This window comes from Ammospiza nelsoni, chromosome 1, assembly GCF_027579445.1.
Source record: "Ammospiza nelsoni isolate bAmmNel1 chromosome 1, bAmmNel1.pri, whole genome shotgun sequence".
Lineage (NCBI taxonomy): Eukaryota > Metazoa > Chordata > Aves > Passeriformes > Passerellidae > Ammospiza > Ammospiza nelsoni.
Genome location: NC_080633.1, coordinates 108,537,088 through 108,562,870, shown reverse-complemented (window position 1 = coordinate 108,562,870; position 25,783 = coordinate 108,537,088). Strand labels below are relative to the sequence as shown.

Below are 25,783 nucleotides of genomic sequence, written 5' to 3'. Positions count from 1 at the left end.
GAGTGACATGTTGACCTAAAAATTTGCTACATAATAGATTTTATTTCTGTGATCTGTAGGTGATCCTTAGGTCATCTGCACATGGTTTTGCTCATAAAAGAAAAAATCCATTTCTCAATCCTGCAAGCTAAGCTTAGCAGCTCCTCCATCTGCTGAGCTACAGTAGCAGGCGAGGCTGTGCTCAGTCACTGAGTGTTATTTCTATCCAGGGTACAGCGTAAGGTTGCAATTGCAAGCAGTGACCTCCTTTTTAGCTCTCTGAATGGGAATTTGTACCAGGAACCTCCACACAGAGGCAATATTTTGTAGGCGGGCCCTGCCATAATTCCTTTTTTCCCCTGGGGACAGGGAAAAAAAGATCAGTGGGTTGCAAGTGGGTGCTGAATTTCCGTCCTAGGCTGGTCAAGCGATGCTTTCCTTTAGTCCAGGGTGCAAAACCTTGCTTCTCTGCAACTCATCAGACTCCAATTCAGGTCAGCTGCATGACTATAGGCTGCTCTGAGCAATCATGGGAAGTTATTGCCAATCCCAGGATACCCTGGTTTGACATTAAGAGTAACCATTTTAGTAATCTAATATAAATCTCAGTTTTGTGCGTGTCTCCAGCTCTGTCCTGCAGAGAAGCATTTAAACTCTTTATGAGTCTCTGCCATTTAATATTATACTATATAGGATCAGCTTGCAAAAAGGAAAGTACATTGGCAAGAAGTTTCTTTTTTATCACTGCTAAATATCGCACTGGCAAGACAGATAATCTTCCCTGATTACTTCCTTCATGTTTTATTAGAACATGCTCCCGCATTCATTCAGATATTTAATTTCACTATTGATGGCTGCTTCCTAAAAGAAAAACAATTCTGTCGTTGTTTGAAAAAAAGGTTTATATGATATCCAATAATTGCCTAAAGTGGCAGCAACCACTAGCTCAATGCATTCTCCAAGGTTACTGGACTCAAGAGCATTTTCAACTACTAATTGTTTTTCTTCATGCTTCTTCATTTTTCCTTTAGTCTGGTAATTAATTTCATCATTCCTTCCTCAGGTTTTCATGTTCACACACTAATTTTCTTCCTCAAGCTCCTGAAATCTTTTTGTATACCTTAACCTTTAGATAAAGACACTGTCCTCCTGAGCATGCTCCCCATTTCTTATGTAGGGCTCTGCTAAATGAGGTAATTCTAGGGCTGTCCTGTCAGACTCAGAAGGGATCCTGCAGATTTATACAGGGATGATTAAATGTGGGGTTAGTTATTCACAGTTAAAATACTTTTTCCCTTGCAGTTCCATTAAGCACTTAGCATTTGATAGTTAGGTGTAATAGTAAACTCTAAACTTTTTACACCAGCTTCCTGGCTGGCTGCTATCTCATGGGAGAGAGCCTGAGGATCTCTTCCTTCACTGCTTGAGAAAGCGATTGACAACAGCTAAAGGGAAATTCTGAATAGTCACAGCATCAGCTGGGCTTACAGTCCCTCTGAGAAACAGATAAAGATCTAGGTGCTCCCAAAGAGGATGTAGCAAGGAATTGCAGTGGCTGCTGTGGAAATAATGACTTGGTCTCTGTGAATGTGGAGGAGGGTGCTGGGCTGGGTGATGGCAGTGACACACAGCCACCTCTGGCCTCAGGACTCTTCTCCCAAAGGTTTTGGCAGCATTAACCTGACAGCTACTCATGCTCATGCAGGAGAGCACAGACATGTCAGAACAAAATGCCTTACCTGTAACCATTGGAAGCTCTTAGCTGGCAGCAGGTTCTCATTCTCCCAGCACCATAAACTGCTACTTTTGCCATGACATGTGCTCCCCATAGCTTTTGCAATAGCTGTGTGCAAACACTTAAAAAATACTTGTGCTGATTTACAAGATCACTGTACACAGTAAAAAATCAGAAATGTGAAATTCATTGACATGCTCTGATCAGGGCTTAATAAAACCTCAAATGCAAAACTGTGTATTTTTGGAATATAAGATATTTCATTATCACATTTAGAGGGAAAATGTTTGTTATAAAGCATCAGTCTTTGTGTTGCTGGTGACTAGAAGTGAGCCATTTGGTCTGAATGTTGAACCTACCCATACGCTGTATTCTACCATACATGAGACAGATAGAGAATACACTTTATCTGTTCATTTCAGTATACTAAATTGTGTGTACTTGATACAGCAGCTTTTGCTGTCAAATTATCCCATCTTGTGGTGGTGGTGACAAAGGTAATGGTGGCAGGTCTGCCTTTCTAACACTGAGCTAGGGGAAGAAAAGACAGTGAAGCAGAAAGTGTGAACATAACAATGCAGAAATGAAAAAGGATGTTCAGGGGCAAGTGTAATACCTGAAAGGTGTTGTAATTCAGCTATTGAAAATGACCAGGTTTCATGCTCTCATCATCTTCTTAAAGGATTGAATTCAGTCTTCTTTGACGGCTTAGAAGCCTCTTTTTCTATACAATGTAATCTTTACAGGCAGCTGCTACAGAATGCACCATAATGAAGGCAGGTGCTGAATACAAGAAACACTTATGTTACAAGGTGAGTTTCCTACATTTTATTTGAAGTTGATCTATCAATTGCAAACCATGATCTGATGTAGATAAATGAAATGCCCCATTTTGCCAGTAGGGTGGAAGAATGGAAATTGTAACTTCAGACTGCAGACCCAGAATAGTATTACAGCACTATGCATACACTTACTGGGGATGAGGAGGCCTGAGCAAACTCTGTCAACTCATTTATTCTGACTGCCTATAGATGATAAATTACCCCTATATTAAAAATATACTCTAAAAGCATGTGTGCAGATACTTAGAAAGAAAATATTATCTGAAGAAAAAAAAACTATCTCATTTGCCAAATATAATTTATTTCCTCTACTAAAACCTCTCTTCTCCACTCCATCCCAATGTAGCAGTTGGTGATAGTAACGTTGGTAGTTCAGTGGGAGCCTGAATTTTTCCATCTTCTTAGTTCTTTTTGATGGCTTGGGGGCTGTCCACTCTATAAAACTGGTTATTTCACAGCTGGCTACCAGCAGCTGGCAAGTTAGTCCATCTGGAAGAAGGGATGTGGCAGTAATTTTGTTTAGGTTCTGGACCAGGAGAAGAGGAATCACAGGTGAAAAGTATGGCTGCAGACACAACAGAAGTTTCATGTTGTGGAGCTCTGAACTTCTAGGTTAATAAATCCAAACTTTAGTGAGAGAATGCATTTGCTTCTGTGCCATGTATGGACCTCTGACAGCAGGGAGTCTGTGGGATTTGCTAATAATGGCTTCCCTGTAAGCTACCTAACATATGGATTTTTTTTAACTGCAGATGATCCTGAAAATCCTGACTACTTCAATCTATTTGCTTTTGAAAACATAACTTGGCAGTCAGTGTTGTTACACTGACACAAGCAGCAACTGTGCACCTCACACCAATTTGAGATTAAAGAAAACAAACAAAAATTCCTGCTATTTTAATTCACTGCTGGAAGTTTCAATTGTTTTTATAAGCTAAGCTCTTTGTAGATGACTTGCAAATCTTGACAAAGGAACACACAGATGCAGAAAGACTTGGATATAAATGCACCATGTATACATACAGACTTGCACATGTGTTGACTTTAATATATACAATCAAAAAAATAGTTTGATGACAACCAACTAATGTTTGGTCAAGGATGCTCCCATGTGTGTACAGGGCCCACCTTTCTTGCTCCTGTCAAATATTAAAATAAAAAGACTTCCAGCTCTACTGACCAAAACGTCACAGTTTATAAACAATAAAATAAATAGTGGTTCTGTGCTTTAGTTCTACAAGTACTGTCAAATATTTGTCATGATGACTGTGAAGTTTTCCTAAGCAACATATTTTGTACTTAAGCATTTAGCTTTAAAGGAATAATTAAAAAGCAGAGCATTTATTTGTAAAGCAAACAAGAGAATAACAGGCTGCTTTGTTTATTCTTTAGCTGTTTTCCTATAGTAATTAGATAATCCCAAAAATTACAAAACAGAAACATTATGCTTTTCCATTTCCAAAATCAGATTAAATTCCCAAGCACACATTTAAAAAAAAATAACTTACGACAAGTATAAACAACCCCTCCATTTGTGCAGCCCAGATCAGGTGTGTGCTGGGAAAGGCACCTGAGAATATGTCCCTCAGGGTCGCAAGTCCTGCCAGCAAACCTGCTCCAGTGTGGGCTTCTCTCCATGTTTCCACAGGTGCTGCCAGGAGGCTGCTCCAGCACAGGCTTCCCATGGGGTCACAGTCTCCTCCAGGCATCCACCTGCTCTGGTGTGGGGTTCTGCACGGGCTGCAGGTGGATTTCTGCTCCACCATGGATCTCCATGGGAGTAGGGACACAGCTGCCCCACCATGATCTGCACCACGGGCTGCTGGGGAATCTCAGCTCTGGTGCCTGGAGCAGCTCCCCCTTCTTCTGCACTGACCTGGAAGTCTGAAGAGTTGTTCCTCTCACATATTCTCCCTTCTCTGTTTTCCAGCTACAACCTACTCCTGTGAAGTAACTTTTTTCCCCTTCTTAACTCTGTTACCCCAGAAGTGCTGTCACTGTCACTGATGGTCTCAGCCTTGGGCAGTGGTGGGTCTGTCCTGGAGCCAGGTGACACCTGCCCTGTCACACATGGGGGAAGCTTCTAGCAGCTTCTCACAGAAGCCATCCCTGTAGCCTGCCTCCCCCTGCCCCCAGATATTGTCATGCAAGCCCCTCACATTCCCCTCTCCAGATGTGGAGTAGCAGTCTCTAGCAAAGAAAGCATTGCACTCATGTATTTGTGGAAGTTCATTATCTGCCCCAAGTTACTTATTAAGTGCTCTTACATTTCATTCCGAAGATGGGAGGGTAGGAAATTATGATACCATCTGGAAAAGATGACTTTAGTAAAGCTTAAAAAAAGTCCTGGAGAATGGGTAATTTAAAGCATCTTTGAGAAAGTCACCTTTGTTCAGCAGGTTACAATGAGACAGAGACAGAAAGAAGGTGGCTGGCACTGGATTAATGAGTGAGATAAATTCATTGCAGAATTCAAATATAGGATGAAGGATGATTGCTTCCTATTAAAGGAAAAATGTGCTGTGAGCAGTGGTTTCCTTGGTAGGCATTTACCATGTAACATTCTCACAAAAAAGGTAGTGAACTATCCTGTGTCCTTTGGGAAAAGAGCAAGAAGAAAAGCACATGAAATAAACTATATTGCTTATGAGGAAAAGTTTCCCAAAAATAAAGAAAAACCTTCCTGTGAAACCTAATTACTGAGAGAAAGTAAGCCAAATCCTGGAGAGCATGGTTGATATACAGTTGAGTTGAGCCGAGCCAAGGGAAATTAGCAGGAATCCTGTGAGATGTGTTAGGATTTTATGATCCTGAGGCTCCATCATGGCATTCACTTGCTTTTTCTTTTTTTTTTTTGCAGCAGTGGGGCCTGAGGGCAGGAGAAATGTCTGTGGGTATGTGACAGGAGGGAAATGCCGCTGGCTAGAGAATTTTCTGCCATTACTCACGTTTCCAGAATTGCTCCAAGCCTAGTTCCCAGCCTGAGCTGACACAGCTTTTCCAGATCTCTTTCTCTTTGAACAGTCCAACATTAGAGGCATGTTAGTTTTCCCAGGCTACTCTTCCATTTAGTGTGTGAAGTTATACCCTTTAGTGTTTGGAAAGCTTGATCACGCTGTAATGAAGATGCAGAGTTTTATTGCCTATGCATGCTGCTGATTCCCAAATCCATCTCATATCCCAATCTTAATGAAGAGTTTTAAATTCATGAGGATATTCCCAGAATGAGGAGCACTATTCTAAACAATGACATGGCTAGCAAACGGCTTAAGAGAATGAGATGTGCAGCCTTATCTACCCTGCTAGATCTTATGTTAAAGAGCACCACTTAATGGTCAACTCCACCAAATACTGCCAGCATATTTACCTACATTAGCACAGTTTTAGTTAGACTAAAATTTTGTATCTGAAAGAAGATGACCCACCAGAGCAATCACTACTGTCTCAGTGAAAAATCTTCATCTAAAAACCCAGCTGTGAGAATATTTTTTTGTATAAAATAGGCAATAATAGGTTAAGCATTTCAGTTGTGCCCCCAAAAACTGTCTTTTGTTTTATATGTACCTCAGCTTCTAGCTAAAGGGAGGTCTGTGATAAGCAGTGAAATTTCTTGCAAATCTTAGGCTGGCCAGCATGTGTCCTATATCCAGTATAGAATATTTGACCTCATTTTCCTTGGACTGACACTGTAATAAAATCTTGTGGAGGTGCAAAAGCATGGGACACTACTTGGCCATATGTGAACAATTAAACAACAACCAAACACTTGGAACTAATGTTCACATGAGATTTTGGATAATGTTTTAATCTCTAGTTCTTTTGCTGTCTCTTAAATACTACGTTTGTGTCAGTCTGCCTAGTATTTATTCTACTTTCCACCTTCATTGGTCCCAGAATTTCTCAGGAACTTTTTTATTCCTGGCATATATGAGTACCATAATGTCATAATTTGCTCAGTGTTTGATTCCAAGCTGTCAGAATGGGTTCAGGATATGTCCATTGGTCTTAATAAGCAATGCAAACATTCAACACAATGCTGATGCTGGTGAAGGAAAAAAACATCCTGTTTTATTTCATTCAGTCCTCCTTTAACTTCAGGACAACTGCCAGACTGTCATGTCACTGTATTTCTGCTTTTTATTCCTGGTATTTTAGGGTGCAAGAGGAACCAGAGCATTGGAATTACATATTTATTGGTATGGTGTCTTGTTTCAACAGATTGTGAATTACTTTGGAGGCACCCCCAGTTTCATTAATCAGTTTGTTTCTCTGTCGATTTATATAGACAGCTTGTCAACAGATGTTGAATTAGTGCAGAACTCTGTACTGTCAAGCATGGTGTTGGGAATAAGGGAATTTTGTTTGTCTCACATTCAGGGGATGTGTAGAGACCAAAGGACAACATATAGAATTTACTTCTCTGACATTTAGTAGTCATGTGAAAGATAGTAAAATTGGTCTAAAAGAGGTTTTTGTAAGGTTTTTTTTTCAGTGTTTGTAATATCTAAGAGCAGTCAGTTGTAGCTGAGAAATCCAGACACCACAGTGAGGATGGAGATGATCAGCAGTACCCCTTAGTGAAAATTGGAAGACAAGAACATCACCTTCAAGATCTTTATGGATGCTTTTAAAGCATTTAAATCACACAGTTAAGGGTTTTTTTAACTCATTTTGTGTGGCCACTTTGATACCAAAAACTGAAAGACCAAAGAAACTGTCTCCCAGCTTAGCGCTCTGGTACAATAGGCTATTCTCTTCCAGGAGGCACCATAATCAAGTATTATTTGGTAGAACAAAGATGAATCTTTCCTCTTCTCTAGAATAAGACAAACTAGAAATTACAATGTTACACAGCTTTTACAAACATATTGCAAAAGCCTGGAAGAACAGGCTTTTTTTTTTTTCAGAGGAACTTCCTCCTTTACAAACCACATTTCAACAGAATTAAGGACCTCATTAATGCATTTGTGCTCTGTAATTCTGTAAAAGGCATTCATAACTTGTTTCTGTAGTGAGATGAGACCACTTTGGGCAAAGTGTGACCTCCTGATTTTAGATGGGCTATCCAGGAAGGCAGCACAGGACAACTCACACAGGAGGGGATCACAGGAAATCTGCAGTCCCACCTGCAGCACATGAGTGGGTCAGCCATGGGGTCAGGCCAGGATGCTCAGGGGTCTGTCCAGTCTTGTCTTGAAAAGGCTCTATGCATGGAGCCTGTAAAACTGGATATACCTCCTCTAAGATACAAATGCATCATATAACAGCGTGAATACTCACATAAACCTGTTCACCCAGAGCTAGGGCAGAGGGAGTAAGAGAAGGAGAGCTAATCTCCACCTTTCCATTCACACCTGTTAGTGGAATTCCTCACCAGTCACTCAAACATAGAATTAATTCACTTTTTTTTTCAGAAATAAATTTTTCAGGATATCCTAAGGCATTTTGTAGCCCTGCAGCACTTGACAGACTAGTATCTGCTATTTGAAGAACATTTTGGAATTGGAGTAAGATAATGTACCGACCTTTAGAGAAAAAAAAATTGCTGCTACTGTTTACTTTTGGCTGTCTTCTGAGAATAGGACCCCATTAGGATAAAATAGCTTCACAGTCAACTCATTGAAGTGTTTAAGTCAAGTTTTTGGAGACTGCTTAAAAACAAAACTTTGTAATAGCTGTAGAACCACAGACATTTTGAATTGCCTAATATTTTTGAATGAACACACAGCTTGGTTAGAAAGGCTTTGATAATTACCCCAGCATACCAGTTACTGAGCAAGTGAATTTTATACCAAGTTGCTAGTAGTTTTTTTAAAGAACAAAGCAAATGCCCTATAGCAATGCTTGGTAGAGGCAAATTTTAGCCTCCTGACTGAGGAAAGGGGAATATTTTAGGTGGTGTATTTCTAGCTAATTAGCTGAAAATGAAAAAAGCTCAAGGAAATAAAATGAAACTTCTTGCTGAATAGTTTGTACCCTGGAGCAAAACACACCTTCATAATGATAAAACGTTTTTAATCACCAAAGGCTTGTTTAATGGGCTCTATATTTATATATAACACGCTGAAACTATGCCAGCGTGGCCCGTCCTAGAAGTCAGTGCAGCAAATGATAACAGCACTTGGAATGAATTTGGCTAATCTAAAAATGTCTCTGAAGGTCTATTCCTTCCCCTTTGGAAAAAGATCAAGCCAAACAGGCCCTGCTACATGAGCCAGGGCCTTTGTATTAAATTTTTTTTCAAACATAAGAATCTCAAATTCTGACTCCTTGAAATGTGTGTATCTGTGTAGATGGCTGTGCTAGCTTTGCAGAAATTTTTGAAAAATGAAAAGTGGAAACCTAGGCTGGGTGGAAATTTCAGCAAATGAGGGAGGTTTCTTAACACATTACAGCAATGATATATATGGTTTCTGCCCCATGGTTTGAGCACCCACAAATTTAGGGGCCATACACAGTGCACAGTCCATGGAGAAGCAGCTCTGAGTGTGGGTTACTGCGACCTAACCTACCTACCTACCTACCTACCTACCTACCTACCTACCTACCATCCATACCATACTTTCCTCAATGGCTGTCCCTGAAAATCTGCACAGGAAGTGTGTAAAGAGCATAAGTTGGTCTTATTGCAGAGTAAAGGTGGTTTTATTTCAGCAAATTGACATCTAATTTTTGGCAGGTCGCAGTCTTGATTCACAGCCGGTTACCTTTCTCCTCTAAGTGCACTGACCGCTCCTGTTCCTGTGAGAAGGCATCACCACCTGGCTGCTGTCTCACTGCTTTCAGAGGATGCTGCTGCTTCTTTAACTCTTGAGCTACTTGTCTACCAGAATTCATGGGAAACATGCAGAAACCTGCCAAGAACAGAGTTTCTGATGTAGGCGCTGGCTCCACACCAGCCCTGCTGCCACAGACAGACTGCCGCCACCCTTTTGTAATTTGCTTCTTTTTTGCTACATGTCAGCCTTCAGAAGGTACTGATTACAATTACATAGTTGATGAACTTCCTAATCCAGTGTCTAATTTCACCTGCATGTTGAATTTTTAATCTTTAATCCGGTAAAGATTCTTACATCAATAGCTGGACTATACCCTCTGCGCCAGGACAATCTGTGTGGAACAAGTATTATCAAAACTAAGTGCACTAGTCTGGAGTTCTTTGTGGTTTGGGGGTTTTCTTGTTTGGTTGGTTTTTTTTAACTAAGTTGTAAAACAAGACTTGGCTTTATCCCAAAGCAATTAATTTATTCCTTTATTAATTTATTAACTGAAGAAAAATAAAAATAAAGACATCTGATCTATTCAATGTTATATATAAGTTTATTTAGTTGATGGATACAGCCTGAGTAGATCAATCTGAAGAAATATGCTTGCTGCATGTACTTACTGAGTGAAATTAAATCTACAACACCCAGAAGGTTAATCTGTATATCCTTACTAGAAGCTTCAGTGACCTTCATTACAATCCTCTGAGTGTACTACATCAGGAAACTAAAATTCAGTTGGCATGCTGTTTTTCTCTAAAATCTCACTAGCCATCAAGGACTAATAGATCCATAATTTAAATATGACGTTGCATTTTTTGTTGTTAAGGCATATGGTTAACATGGGATCACATCCCTACCAGGTTGTCTAAAAGGAGAAATACGCTCAACTCTCCTGAAATAGCAAAAAAATGCCATATTTTACTTCACACTCTCCTTCTTCCCCTTTTACTTCTACTAGGCAGCCAGACAAGCTACGGGTGTGAGGGATGGTCATTACTCACTAGAACTTTAAAATGGATCCATGATTAGGTTTAAGGGAAAAATCTTCTCTCCCTAGGCTTTCTCTGAGCTGCTCGCTCCTATACTGAACTGTGACTAGGGAGACCCTGAAGTGAGATAAACCAGAGAAAATGTACAGCACCACGGTGAGGTTATATGTAGTCACTCAACCCAAACTAAGCAGGGGCAGGACAGTTTTAGCGGCTGGATTGAAAACCCAAGGGAATACTCCTGCACACAGGTCTTGGCTGCCTACGGCTGTTGCAGATCCTGGAGCACTTTTCAACGAACATCTAAGCTTTGGACAGGGTAATTACACTCTCTGCCTAGTTAACCCCACTTAGAAATCTGAGCAGCACCCAGCTCTCCACCCTCTGCTCTGAAACACTGGATTTCGGCTGGTGGACGTTGCTCAGCTTCCTGCCGGAGGCGGTGCTGCTCTGGTTGGGAAGAGATCCCTGCGTGTGTCTCAACAGTGCGTGAGATGATTTGAAACCTGTTGGAGTAAAAGATGTTGCAAAAACATGAATGGTTACAATACTGTTACTCCAGGAGAGGCCTCGATGCCGTAAGTGAGTAATGGGGCAGTGAATTAGGAAGCATTTTAGAAGTATCTGTCTGCTGGGGTAGTTCTAGGAACACAACCCTGCCGAGAAATGCCCAAAGGAGACAAATACAGAAGTTGTTTGAGCGCGGCTTTGGAAAGTTAGAACGCCTCTGTTCTTGTCTCACCTTAGCAAGGGCTAAGAGCTATTTCTTCAAGGACTCCCCTGAAGAAATGTAAGCAAAGCGATATTCCCGTTAAAGAGAGATAATGCCATTTATCTACACGGTTGGTCTATTGTCACAATAAGCAGATAAGGTTTGCAAGGCACACGTGAAGCTCCAATAAGCGCTAATTAGGCATTTTTCTCTGTCATCCAGTTTCCCATAGACGGCAATAAAGTTTCTACGCTACCTGTTTTAGTAGCTAATTAAAGCTATGAGTTGCCTCTACCTGGCAGTTTAGACATATTTATTCGCTAGCACGGGGAGAGCTACCCCTGGATATGCAGCAGCAAACAAAACCTTTGAGCAAAGCTCTTCCTCTGCGGGCGGCGGGCAGGGAGCGCGATGCCGCGGGCGGACACGGGGGTGGCCGGCCGGGGGGACTCACCTGCCCGCGGGGACCGGCCCGCTGCGCCCGGGGGTGTCCCTGCCCGCCGGGGCCCCTCCCCAGCCCGCCCGGCCCCAAAGTTTGGCCGGCAAAGTTTGTGTGTGTGGGCGCCGCGGCGGCAGCGCCTCCCGGGAGCGGCGGGAGCGGCGGGCCGGTGAGGAGAGGTGAGGAGAGGTGAGGTGAGGGGCGGCCGCCGGGCACCCACCCGGGACGGGCGGGAGGTGGGTGAGCTTGCGGCCGGGTCTCTCCCCGCGGCCCCGGCAGCAGCCGCTGCCCCGGCACCGCCCAGCCCCGGGCGCCGGGACGCGGAGCGGCGGGGCCGGAGGCGGCGGCGGGGCCGAACCGGAGCCTTCAGCGCGGAGCGGCCCTGCGGGATGAGGGTCAGCCCCGGCGTGTCCCTGGCGAGGGTTCCAGCGCCGGGAGCGGCCCCCAGGCGCTGCGGGGTCCCCAGAAGTTGAGGGGATCGCAGAGCCCCCGCTGCGGCGCCGCGCACCGAGCAACTTTTCTGCTGACTCCCGACAGCCACACACACCCCCCTCCTTCGTCACACAGCGGGAATCGGGAATCGGGAATCGGGAATTCGTGGCACGTCTCCAAAATAAAAAAATGGACTGGTGTTTTGCCTGTGCGTTTTCTAGCGGTAGAGTGAATGACTGGGGTAGGCTGCGAGTCTTGTTGGCATGCTGATAGCCCCTCGGTTCGCTGCAGTCTGTAAACAAGACCATGTCATTTCAACAGTTCAAAAAAGGAAAGATCTGGCTTTGACACAGTGCTTTTGCTGATGTTCCTTACCCTGACAGTGGGAAGAAATCCCACCTATAATCCTGTTAGAAGACTGAGAGCCATCAAGTTGCTGTCTTGTGAGCAGTGTTTTTGTTTAACTTCCCAAAACCCAGGTGATTTCCATGGGACTGCTCGCTGACTCCCAGGAGTGCTACAGACAGGTAAGAGCTAAGCATGCCGAACTTGCCTTTTTCTGTTGAGGTCCCTCAGTCCTGACTGGCAAATGTTACTGACAATAATAATGATTTTTCCTTTTTGAAGCAAGATGTCCAGCAGCTGTAGGATGAAACCCGTGAAACTGAATATCCTGGTGAACTGGTGAAGTTCCAGATCTGATGATTTCCGTCTTCTCTGCTGTCTGTAAGTAACCAAAGCTTTCCATGATGCTGATGTGTCAACCTGCATACACATGGCTAGGTCAGCTTGGCATTTATCTGTTCTTAACACAAGCATAACTTTTGTTTGTCTAAAGCTGCAGCTTTAAATTAATCTGCAGGTGTCTGAGGCAAGTTGCTATGTGCACTAAACTTACATGCTCTGAAGTTTAGCAGGATTTATGGTGGAGCAGCAGGACCAGGTAAATGTTGTGTGTGTCCTCAGAAGCAGACTCTAACTTATGCCCCTTGTTTCATTAAAATGGATTTTTTTTTCCTTTGGAAATATATCAAAAGGATAATGAGAAACTAGTGATGTTAATAGATTAAAATGGCAAAATCAAATGCAAACCATATTTTCTTTGCCATGTTATTATTTTTTTATAGCATGTTGTATGCTATGAAGTACATTTAAAACAAAATGTAATTGCTATAACAACATTGTGGTCTGCTACATAACAAGGGAGAATGAGGTTGAAAAATGTTTAATATGTACAAGTTGACTGGGTGGGAAGTTACTTTGGTGATGTTGATGTTTGGAATTTCCTGACTGCTATTAAAATTTCAAAATTTTAAGCTCTATTTTTTAAAGGGGCTTTATTGTTTTATAATTGGCGGTGGGTGAGTAAGAATACTCACTTTGATGAAAACAGGTCTCTCCTTTGAAGAGAAATCCCTCTATATTTCATAAAAAAATATTTCATTATTTGTGTCTTATGGAGCTCTTACAGAATTCTCTTAACTTGATTTGCAGTGTTGGTAGGTAGTAATCTTCTGTTATTGCCAGTAATAAAAGTTGTGCAGGCCAGATGGTGTCTTCAATTATACTTTTACACAGCCTTCTTATAAGCAACTCTTCAGATGAAGAAGTTGCTGAGATGTCAGCAGGACTGATGTAACAGTGGGCCCATATGCTGTCTCTATACCCCTATTAAATTCCTATGGACAGGAAAAACTCCCTTATGGGAATTTTGGTTTGGTTTGGGCTTTGTTGTCTGCTTTTGTTTTGTTTATCTGGGGGGTGTTTGGTGAGGGGTTGGTTGGTTCAGTGTTAAGTTAAACTCTGAGCTTAACTTGCTTGGAGATAGAAAATGGCAAATACTGTATGTTTATTTCTAACAACCTCTGTAATAAACCAGAACAAAAAGTAGTACTGCCTGATATGAGGAACTGTGCAAGCATTGTTCAGAGCTGGAGCTCTGCCTTGCGCCAGTCATTGTGAAGCCAGAAAGTTGAGATGTGGGCAGTGGAAAGGTGATCCTGGAGGATCATCTGCGTGTGAAGTAGGACATGAGCTAACAGATGAGAAGTGAGGGAGGAGGGGGAGCGTTGAAGTGAGAAGATATCCTTGCTTCCTTCTACTGACTGAGCTGACAGTCTGGGCCAGTGTCCAGCAGAACATTCCTCACTGCAAAATTTTCTTGCCATGATAACTCCAGTGGAGGTATCTGAAAATGTAGTGCTTCTTGAGGTAAGGATGGAGGGAAGAAAATAAAAAACACCAAAAAAACCCCCAAACTGTGCAGTTGCAGTAGCTTTCTGTGTTCTTTTTCTCATTTTGTTTTCATTAATTCAGTTGTGTCTAAGGAGATACTGAGTGGGTGGGAATTTGTAGTATCCCACAGAAATATGAATGTTTTGACCATTATGAAGATTGTCTGGGTTTTTTCATCTGAATTTTGCTGGTTAGCCCTGCATTTTGATATTCTTTATTTCCAAGTGAAGGAAAAAAATCTGAAATTAAAAGGAAAGGTTTCTAAATAGGCAGCAACCTAATGTTTTGCATTGATTTTGGAACTAGATGATGGTGAGGGTTACAGCGGCAAGGAAATCTAAAGTTAGCCAAACATACTGACTAGATGCCATTGGTTTTGTGTGGTCTAGAATAGGAATGAGCCAGGAATGGTACCTGAATGCTGAGGTGCTTCTCCTCAGCTGCAGGTATATTTGATTGAAAGGAAGAAAAATTGGATGATGTGCTGAAAGGAGGAATCATGCCAAAAGCAGGAGGTACACTCTTCCCCATTTTTGGGTGACTGTGTTATTTCAGTTGTTCTTGTTGGCTCTGTACAGGAATGAACCTATTTGATCCCAAAACACAATGGGGAAAATGCAAGGCTTTTATATCAGTAGAATGAGGATTTTTGAAATTCTTAATATTTGACAAAAGTTAAACAATTTGTGCTCAGAAGCAAATGATTATAGACTTGTAAAATTTCTACATTTTTGCTATGCTTGTCATTTAAGGCACATAGTCCTATTGTCAGCCAGACTTACTGCTTCTCCATGATGGATAAGGATATGCAGTAGTCTCTTTCCAGTACTCAAAAGAACTTGCAATTTTGGGGTGCATAGCTTGAGCTCAAACAGTGGGGACATTGGGGTCCATACATCCCAAAGAAATGGGGGTAATGTTGGGCAAAAGCAAGAATCTAGTTCAGCACAGGTGGAAGGCACAGAGCAGTCTCTCAGGCTACGTTAGTTCTCTCATAGCAAAATCCATCCAGCAAGGATGGTCAAGGTATCACCCAGGGGAGCCATGTCCCCCAGAACTAGAAGCAAAAAAAAGGATTCACAGCTTAAGCAGGGATGCTGAACCTGTGTCTGGATATGGCTGATCTCTTGTGAAAATACTTGGGTTGAAAGTAACTGCTTCTTGGCTTTTCACAGCCACGAGAAAGCATTTATCTTGATTAAGGAATATTTACAAGTATTTCCTCTTGCCCAGGTTGCCTGAGAGTGTAATCCATGACCATTGCTTTTTAATACAAAAGAAGAATATTTGTCAGTGTTGTGCAGCCATTTTTCAAGTTCTTCTAGAAGACTCACAGATGCAGACTTTTTTAAATGTCACTGTAATTTTTTCATATGGGGGTTACAAATCACTGTGTTAAATAAATTAAACTACTCATTCAAGCTGAAAAGCCTTTAAAACCTTATAAGGTAGCCGAATAGTTGGGTTTGATGTATTTAAGAGTCTAACATGAGCTAAAATCAGTAGTCTTAATTTAATGTTACTCTTGTTTAAAACTAATCTTAAAATTTAGTCAACATGTAAATGAAGAACACAGTTTCATATAAATTAAATTAAAATAAATTAAACTAATTGCAAGCAGTGTGTAAACTCTTGATACAAAGATAATTACAGTGACTGTGATGGTGGAGTGAATCTGCCTTAGGGTGTGTTTGGTAGTTCAAAACGAAAAAAAAGAAAAACACCTTGAACTGCTGTTTCCTTTTACAGACCTCTTTCCGCTCAAAACCAAAACTAACCTAGCAGAAAAACATCTGTTTTCTTATTAACAGATTAAACAGCTTTAAAAAAGGAGCTTAAAAGTGCTCCTTATTTTACTGTGCATTTTCATCATCACGTTTCAGGGCTTGTAGGTGGTGCTGCATGCAACCACGATGGTGTTTGGGCTAGGTCAGCTCTATATCTTATGCTGTCATGGGTCATGGATGTATGTGATACCAGCTACTGCTAAAGGAAAAACCATTGGCACCATTGCTTGGGTAAATTTTTTTGTGGGGTGTAATTTGGTTAAACCTGGTCAGAAAGTGCTCATGATGGTGGCAAGAGCTGGGCAAACAGGGAGAATGAGAGCAAGTGGCTGGAGAGAGCAGCAGTGGCAGCCTACAAGTGTCAGAAATCTTCATGGAGATGTGGTGTGAGATACTTTCCTTTCAGCATCGTCCATGTGGTCTGAGAAAGCTTTCCTTGCCCACTCAAGAATGCTGTTTTTCAGAAAGAAGGGCTGAATATATGGGAGCTTTGTGTAGTCGGAGATAGAAGAAAGCAACATCACAGAAGTGGGCTTATTTGGAAGCATGCACTGTCATTGTGTGTGTCTGGATTCCTCACCTTTTTATTATGAGAGAAACTGGCAAATCCCAAACAGCAAGAAATTGATTCCTGCTTTCTAGTACCTATAATTTAAGTAATCTATTTCAAAGATATATTCAAACCCTCATATCTTTTTATTTGCTGCTTTTTTTCCCTCCTAATCCAGATGCTGTCAATGTCCTGTTACATGAACAACACAGCTTTTGTTTGTGGGAAACAGAAGAGGTTTGTATTCGTCAGTTCTATAACTGATGGTTCTTGAAGCATTGCTTGCGCTGGGAAGCTTCTGTCTCATCAGCAGAGTGACTTCTAAAAACATGCAAACAGTGCATTTTCTGCAGCACTGAAGTTAGGTGCAAAGCCCTAAGTAGTTTTGTAGCATAGATAAAGAGCACTGCAAGTCTGAGAGTGCTGAGAGCACTGTAAGGAAAAAGAGGTGCAAGTGATAACAGCTAATGAAGACCTGGGTGAAAGGAGGCTCCACTACCCACACCTATACAAAAAGTATTTCGCAGCATTCCCCAAGCATTTTCTTGGTTTTTGCCCAATTTTCACTGCTTCCTTCCAATCCTGTGCATCATCACAATAGCTGCAAACAGGTACTTGTATATAGATGTAAGATATTCCCTCTCTGTAGAATCAAAGTAGAAAGAGCAAGATTAAGAATAAAGCCTCTGTCACCTTTCATGTGCATGGTTTGAACCAGTTGCTTCATGACCCTTATAAAAAAACTTCAGATAGAACACTTACATTCTGTTAATGTCTAGCTATCTGTCTTCTACAGAACAATTACACATAAAATGATTAATATTTAAACTGTGGCTTACATTTTCTGCAGGCAAGTTTGTGCTTAAGGGATGTGTATAGTTTAATAGCATGGGATTGGAAAAAGCATATGAAAAGTCCTGAACGGTTTTGTTGTTCTTGAAATCTTTTGCATCTTTCTAACATAGTTCCTTTGTTCATTCAACAGTTGTTTTTAATGGGAGTTCCTGCTAAGCTTTATGTGTACTGTATTTTTAGAAACTCAGCAATTATAGATGTAACAGTGCTGAGTTATTAAAAAATACAAACTTGTGGAACATGGAGTACTTGTATGATTTAGAATAACTGTTAAGTGGCTGCATTTTCTTTTCTGTGTATTTAACAGATTTATCTTTCAAATATCTTTCAGTTGGCTGTATTCCTTTAAAAGCTTGAGTTTTTCCTAGAATTCTATGTGTTAGTTCATCAGACACTTCTGTCATATGTAATGCCAACAGTGTCCATTATGTTGAATTTTAAGGCATTTTCTTTTGCTGTGCAGACCAGTTTCAATAACATCTCTTCTGCTTCTAATAATGCACTTTCAATTGAGCACATTCTTATTCAGGTTAAGGAGCTGTCCTCTAGTGATCCATGTTCTGATTTTATAAAATTAATTTTATGACCCCTTTGTGGCACATGCAGGGTATCAGGTAAATCACTTTCTCTGGGCCCACTGCTGTTCAATAAAGAAATCTTTCTGATAAGTTTTTACAGTTGAGCTCATTTCCATTAAACTTTGTGGCAAGAATTGAGTTCCTGACAAGTCCCTCTCCATATTGCAAAACAGAGCTGAATAAAAAGATGAGCCAATAATTAATTTTTTGCTCTTTTACTGATACCATCTTATGCTGACATTTCCTAATCCTGCAAAACTCAAAACTTGGGCTCATATTTGAGGGTGGATATCATTGTATGACTCCTCGATGCACAGGCTGAACCAATGCTGGGGTCTGCGAGCCAAGTGGTTGTGTTATGGGGTCACCAATCCTTAAGGACATGTGATGGATTACACAGTCCAGAAGCAGAGATGCTGGGTTGCCCATCACAGGGGGCTGGCAGCCTCCTGGAGTGTGACCCAGCCACCTGGAAGGCTCCAGCTGCTTGCTGTACCTTCCCAGCTGTGGTGCTTGGTGGGCAGAGTGGGGCATTGGTGTGACACCCAGTGACCTCATTTGGGTCATCACCTCGCTCTGTTATGACAGCAGGTGACGTTTGCTCTGCTGGAGGTGGAAGGGTCTTTTCAGCCACTTTGAGAAACACATCTGCTTGGAACTCATCTGGGGCTAGAAAGAACATTGAGACTGTGAGCAGAATTATCAGCATTGAAAGCAATAGCTTGTAAGGGTTCCAGCTTGTTTATAGTACGCTGTTAACACGGTCTCTGGTGAAGAATAAAAGTGTAACACGAGAACAACCTCCCTCTCTTGTTATTCCAGGTTGGTGTCTCTGGGGAAGATGTCTCTGCAAGAAGATGCAGGCGTGCTGAAGACTTCAGAAAAGTGAGCAATGAGTCCTTCTGAACGCTGAAGAGAAGCCCCCTTGTAGGGTCATGAACCTAAGACAAGTCTTCGTGTCTGTACTGCTGTTTGGAGTAGCTGGTCTACTCCTCTTCATGTATCTGCAGGCTTGGATTGAAGAACACCATACAGGTACACTAGGCTTTCTCTCTTGGCTTTTTTTTAACATAGTTGCATCTGTTATTTTAAGATGACCATAAAACCTATTGAGGACAGTGGGGGGTGGAGTTCCCATTCCCCCACCCCTACTTTGGAAGTAAAATAGCATTGAAAATAAACTTGTTTCAATTGCTACACTTCATTAAGAAATTTCTTCAGTCACATGAAAAGATGCCCCCAGCTACCTAATTGTATTGTATCAGCTTCATTTGCAAAGGCAAGTGTTGCAAAAGCATTCTGCATGTCCAATTTAGAAATTATTCTCAATGATGATTTGTTGTGGGATTTGTACATTACATTTTTTGTAGTAAAGTAACTTTTGGAGAAAAACAGTTGTGTTTTGTAGACAAAAGTGGTCTTCTAAGCAGCAGTGCTCATGGAATCATTCTTTCCCTTTCTTTTTTGTTGTTGTTTGTTTGAGACTGGGCTTAGAAATCTTTTTATATATAGCATCAGAGTCATCTAGCAACTTCAGGTAAATCTGTGTTAGGACTGGCTCAGGATTACACTACTGAATTGTATTTCTGTTGTTTCCCATTTGTGATGTTTTGGGTTGAACCCCAGCTTAATCTAGATTCTCTTATGGACTAAACTAAACCAGGTCATTTACCTCGACCCCTACGGGAAGCTCAGTGACCTTCCACAAAATGTCAGTAAGGTCCTCCACGGTTTTGCTCTGCAGGTCCACTTCTTATTGAGGGCATATCTTTGATTTTACTTGTATACTTGTATTGGAGGGGGTTAGGGTTTTGTTTTCAAGGTTTGGGTTTGGTGGGGTTTTTTTTTTATTATTTGGTATATATGCTTTGGGTTTTTTTGACAGGGTTTTTTTGTTTGTTTCTAACTTGTTGAGTCTTGACTTTCAGATCCTCTCATCTCTCTCACACAGCTTCCATTTCCTCTGTAAAATTCCTATTTTATAGTATGTTGATATCATTGTGAAGAAATATATCTGTAAAAGCACATTAGTCTCTGGCTTTATTGATTTGTACTATTATTCCATGAGCTGCTAGTCTCCAGTATGTTTTAGAGAGCAGTGTTGAGGGGGAAATACAGTGCATCATTTCTGCAGATGTTTGACAATGACCTTGAGGATTTTTTCAACTAAGTGCAATGATCACAGCATTAATTCTGGCTTGTTAATTTTTTGGGGCTGTCCCAAAGTATTCAAGAGCTTGTATTAATAAAACTGTTGTGAGAGGTAATACAGGCTCCCTTTGGAAAGGTTCCATTGTAATCAGTTGTTGATAGAAAGGTGTTGGCAGAAACTGAGCATGAAGCAGAGGGGGGTCTTCCTTGAAAATCTCTACTGTTGTCAGGAATGTTAAGGGTAGATATCCTTGCTTTCAAGGTAGTTCAGGAATGTAGATGATGACTGTAGATTATTGATTTATTTACTTGCTGACATTCTTCACATTCCTTGCATCTTTTCTTGTGCTGTAATTAACCTTTCTTTCCTTGCAGTGCTCCTTGTTGCGGTTTCTCACTGCAGTTTTTTTTACTCCTTTCTTTTGTATGTATCTCTCTACTATTAAAAAGAAAGAGAAAAATAAAATAAAGGTTGAACTAGGACAGACTCTGTTGTTTTGGCCAACCAGTTGCTTTCTTTGGGGTTTTCTTTGATATATTGCTATAATCATCTTCAGGAGAGAGTCTTCTCCGTACACACATAGGTCATTTCCATGTGCAAACTTTTCTCTAATAAAATGGAAGCTATCAGAGAATAACAGAATGGTTAGTGAGCTTAAAGTGTGACTGCGGTTTTGAGTGCCCTTCTATCTCACTGGACTGCTGTTGTGACAGCACTTCATCAAGATCCAAAAAAAAAGAATTTTGGCATTCTCTACAGCAGCAGTAGAGAATTTATATGGTCATGCACATTGGCAAGAGCATGGAAAAAACTCATTCTTTGGTGTCTGCTCTTGCTTCTTCTTCCAATTTAACATTTAGAGAGCCATTCTTTTTTATTTCAAACACCTGTATCTCTCCTAAACCTTCTGCCGTACAATTCTCTAATGCTCCTCTCCTGTATGCTGCTTTAGAGTTGATATGAAATAGAACATATTTGCATATTCACAATATACATTAGTTTAGTTATGGGCATTTTGCAAATTTTTTTCCCTCTTCTGCTCTGTTTTTCATATTGCCACATGTTGTTCGCTGTGGCTTTTTTGGGGATGAGCTGTATCTGGAGAATCCTAAACTGACAAGTATCTTTGCAAGGATTTTATGTGTTCCTTTAATCCTCTCACTAGCTGCACAGCTGTAAGACAGCTAGTTTTAATCTGCAAGTGGCTGAGCATGTGAGGTGAAGTTCTGTTAGGAAATGGAAAGTGCGCCCTGTGCTCCTCAATTGCCATGCTCAGAGCCTGTAGAGACAAGTGTTTGTTGTAGGCAGAACTATTTTTATCTTCCACAGTGCCCTGCTCAAGACCTACAGCATTCATGTTTGCATTTGGTTGCTGAAGGGGTGGAAAGTTGGATGTGTTTGAGTTAAGGGAAGTATCTGTTTTGCACCTGTGAAATGCTGCTCCTTTACCACCCGGTTCTTCTGAATACCCAGAGCCTTTATAAATCACAATCTATGGAAAAGACAGTGCATTTTACTCTTTTGTGGTTTGTAGTGTTCATGCTTATTTCTCAGGCTCTCCTAACTGTAGTGTGAATTATTCCCAGATGTAGATTTTTTAGGGGGGAACTGGAAAATTATATGGTAGTTTTCAATTCCCTTATTAACCTTTGGCCTGCTGATTACAAGTTGGACTCTTTTCTTTGACACTTGCCATTCTTATTGCCACTTTTTCTAGATATTCATAATTTTTCACTCTAGATCCAATGCCGGTTTTTATTCATAGTTTTTTTTCTCTCTTTTTGGGTCTCTTATTTCTACTTCCTATTCACATCACTGAGATCTCAACTGTGATTTCATTCCCCTGTTTGTCTGATGTTGCTCTAGACTGATCTTATCCAAGCATGTTTTTCTATGATTTATTTTTACTAACTTCCCTCATTACTCAAATGTATCCAGCCCAGGAACACCTCTAATTTTTCATCCTGTCCATCTACTCCATATGCACCTGTAGGCTCAGCAGCTGGATGCACTTCTCAGCACAGCCATGTCTTCTGCTCCCTCCCACTGTGCTTGGACTCTTCAGGATATTTCTAGTCATGTTTATCATCCCTATACCTTAAAAAAGGGAAAATTTTTCATTTAAAGATGTCTAAGAAACAGCTGCTAGCTAGGTGGTGGTCCTCTCTGATGGCTTCTCAGAGACATTAGCAGACTGAGAGAACAGGGGAGTTTCTTGGTTTGGCTCTGGGCGTGGAGTGTATAAAGACAGGATGATACATCTTTACTTCTGTTGGGTAGCTTCAGTTCAGCTCAGTGGAGTAATTGGGAACAGACTTGTCAGTATTCCAGTGTGAGCATAAATATGTACCAGACTACATCTGGATGAAAATTTAATTGACAACATTGATAATGTGGTCTATATGGAGCACTTCATGTTCTCCATATATAAATATATTCATTTTATATAAATTCACATACATGAATGAAGCTTAATGTGAATTCAGCTGGATCCTACAGTTTTACTTGACAGTTCTCCACACGCATTAAGCAGTGCAAACGTCAAAGATTGTGGCATTGATTAAGAAGCAAGCACTATTTGTTACATGCTTAGGAATTTCCAGCACTGTTGATCTTATTCAGATGAAGCAAACTGCTGGGTGTCATGGCTGATGTTGAGTTCTGTACCATGAATTACCTGAATTAGGGGGTTGTGGGGTATAAAGGACACTTGCAATTTAATCCTGAAATATTAGAGACATGAATTGGAGTTTTAAGATAGGGGCTCTAATTTTTTGCTTTAAAACCCTTCCTTTTTATGTGGATTGATGTGATTTATTGTGACTGATTACTTCAAAATAATCTGAGAATATCTTTAAGGTTAGAACTCTGTGCTGGTTTTGTTGTTTGGGGTTTTGCCATGTCTTGTTTTTTTTCCCTTCTCTCAAAGTTTGTGTAATTATTTTTTTTTGTGTAGTAAATCCATGATTATGAAGGACTACTTTAGAATAGTGTAGTCTTACCACTAATTAAAAGGCTGCACCGTCCTCCCATAGATTTCTGGCTCCCAAGGGTGAAAAAGTCTGCATCTCCTCTTTCCCAGCAGTTCTGTATCTCACCTTAAGGATAACAAGATTTTTCCATGTGCTTTCCCTTCCCTTTGCAGAGTATCCATTCTGTAGCATCAGTGATTGCCCAGGCATCCTTCTGCAGTCAGTGTGCTTTCCTGCAATTTGTGCATCTACCTCCTGAAAAGCTTCACTACACAGACCTTGTACCCATTCCTCGGGCCACAGGTGCTCTTTTTGTAAAGAAAAAAAATCAGATGAAAATCACATTTTAAAAAAAGTTTGAGCTTTCACGCAATTCTTTGCATGAGCTTTCACAATTTAATCTGCTATTGTTGTAGCCATCTGGGTTGTATCCTTTATACATATTCCCTGGCATACACAGGTGGGCTTTTATTTCCCCACCCTGCCAGATTTTGTTATCCAAGGGGGTCTTTTGTGTCCTTTGGTAATCTGGTGAGATATTTTGAATGCCTTTCTTCCTTATCTTGATACTTTAAGTAGCAATTGAATATGTGTGTACACATGATAATATTTACTCTTAGGTTTTTTGTGGGTTGATTTTTATTTAAACTTTGTCTAAGCAAAGAAACATTGATGTGGCTTAAAGAACCATTCATATGTGATGAATTGCAAAGGCACCTGTTTCATGGAGGTCAAAGTTTTTCTAGACAATCATCATAAAATACAATAAAGAAATATATTTGTGGAAAAGAGGTTTGTAGATAAAGATGAAAAGAACACTGCTCAGCAATGGTTATTAATTATGAATAATTTATTTCTTCTAGTAGGATTGAAATATTTCTGCTGTCAAGGTCTTGAGCAGTTTACGGGAGTCTTCCCAAGTCTGATGGAACATCACTGGTATGGAAAACAAATCTTCAGGTTTACAATGCCCAGTCACTAATGAGGCTGCTCTAATGACTCTGGGTGTACTTAGGTTTTACCCTTCTGGCTATAATATGCTGTGTTTTTGTGTGAAATGTTTCTGTTTCTTTGTTTTATTTTTTTAATCTGCCACGTTATTGGGCTAAAGCACAAAAGATGGAAGATTCAGTAGGATCATGCTGCTTGGTGAACTATTACACAGGTATTGAAATCCTAGAAATGCTACAAAATTTTATTAGGGAAATTTCTCTATTATAACATAGAATGGTTTTCCTTTCTTCACCCCCAGCTTTCAGTAGAGGGAAGCTGTAGGGAGAGAACAGTTGCCTTTGCAGGAAAAAAGCCACTAAGAAACAGGTCAAAATGGATACTTTCTTAAACCATGATTGCCTGAAAACACAAGTAAAATTTGAAGAGAAGATGTTTCCTGAGCTTCTGACTGTAGAGTCACACTGTCTTCTGCAGTTAAAAACCCCAGAAGCTTTAAGAAAAAAAATTTAAATTTCATATTTTTTAACACTTAAGGCTGTATTTATCTATTTCTGAGGATATTCTTCCCAAGTCTGCTGTTCAGCAGCCATTTCACTCATTTTTTCATTCAGCCATTTTCATCTTGCATTTCATTCATTTTACTTTTATCATTCCTATAGCTAAATCCCATTTAATTTTATAAATGCTTCTGCTTTAGAAGAAATTCCAGCTTCCACTTTCTGGTGGTGTAAAGCAAACTAAATGGAATGAGGTTTTGGGGCTCCTCATAGCTATATATCCAATTTCATGTTTGAGTGGTAACTGATGACATTTCATGTATTACTGTGTATAAGCTTTGAACAGCCCACACAACCTTGTTCATACCTAGACCACAGAGACCTAGTTCTAGAAAGGTGCAGCACATACCTTAATTATACCAAGGTCATCTGAATATTCTCTTTCTTGCCTGTTTTCAAACGGAACTTTAAGAGGATTCTGTAACTTTCTTGTATCTATGGGCATGTAACCAAATTCACTTCAAAATCTGAATTGTAGTTACCCCTGGAGGGCTTTTTGGCTTGATTAGTGAAACACTTATGAATTGGGGTATCCTCCTTCCTGGGAGGGCTGAGTAACAGTAATGCTGTTTTTAAAATTACTCTTTTGAATTGGATAGAAAATATGTACCAGGTGCTCTTCATGCTATTTTCCAGTTAGTCAGACCCTCAGAGTGAAATATCTGGCTGATGTTTGGAAATGTGATTTTACAGAGTCCTTAGCAGTCAATCTTTCTGTTAAGTAGCTATGCTTTTTCTTTTTTTAGCATGCTATATGAGTTTGGGTTTGTTTTCCAAAATTTTTTTAATTTTCTGACAGATGTGCTGCTGTTCAGTAAAGTGGTCAGTTTTCAGTTATTGCCCACCATTGTTACTGCTTTTAATAACATTTAGTTCAGGGCACTTCTTCAGTTCTAAAGTGTCTTTTCCTTAAAAGCTTTTCATTCGGGCAGTACAGCCCTGCAGTATTGTCTCTTCTGGGCATGGACTGTATGATGCAGTACCATTTAAGACAAACATACAGTCTTACAGAGCAAGAAGGGCGGAGAGGTATTTTTCACCTTGCAAATCATCATTTAGATGTAACTGTAGAAAAAAATTGAGATCACAGAATCATTAAGTTTGGGAAAGACCTATAAGATCATCAAGTTTGACCTTTGACTAATAACCACATTATCAGCTAAACCACTCCATTTAATGCCATGTCCAGTCTTTCTTGAACACCTCCAAGATGACTTCGCCACCTCTCTGGGTGGTCAGTTCCAATTC

General features: G+C 40.5%; 1 protein-coding gene across 4 annotated transcripts in view; it reads left to right on the top strand.

Annotated features, from left to right (window-relative positions):
- Nucleotides 1–11,558: 11,558 nt before the first annotated feature.
- The window catches only part of CHST9 (carbohydrate sulfotransferase 9), an 86,983-nt gene continuing 72,758 nt past the window's right edge, over nt 11,559–25,783 (top strand). The window contains exons 1-4 of one of the 4 annotated variants that reach the window (XM_059488979.1): nt 11,559–11,652; nt 12,375–12,422; nt 12,523–12,621; nt 18,723–18,935. In XM_059488979.1, the coding sequence (XP_059344962.1) occupies nt 18,836–18,935 (100 nt within the window). In that variant the 5' untranslated portion in view covers nt 11,559–11,652; nt 12,375–12,422; nt 12,523–12,621; nt 18,723–18,835. Of the gene's footprint in view, nt 11,653–12,207; nt 12,423–12,522; nt 12,622–16,645; nt 16,705–18,722; nt 18,936–25,783 lie in introns of those variants that run through there. The other 3 variants (XM_059488987.1, XM_059488971.1, XM_059488994.1) reach the window with 3 other exon arrangements.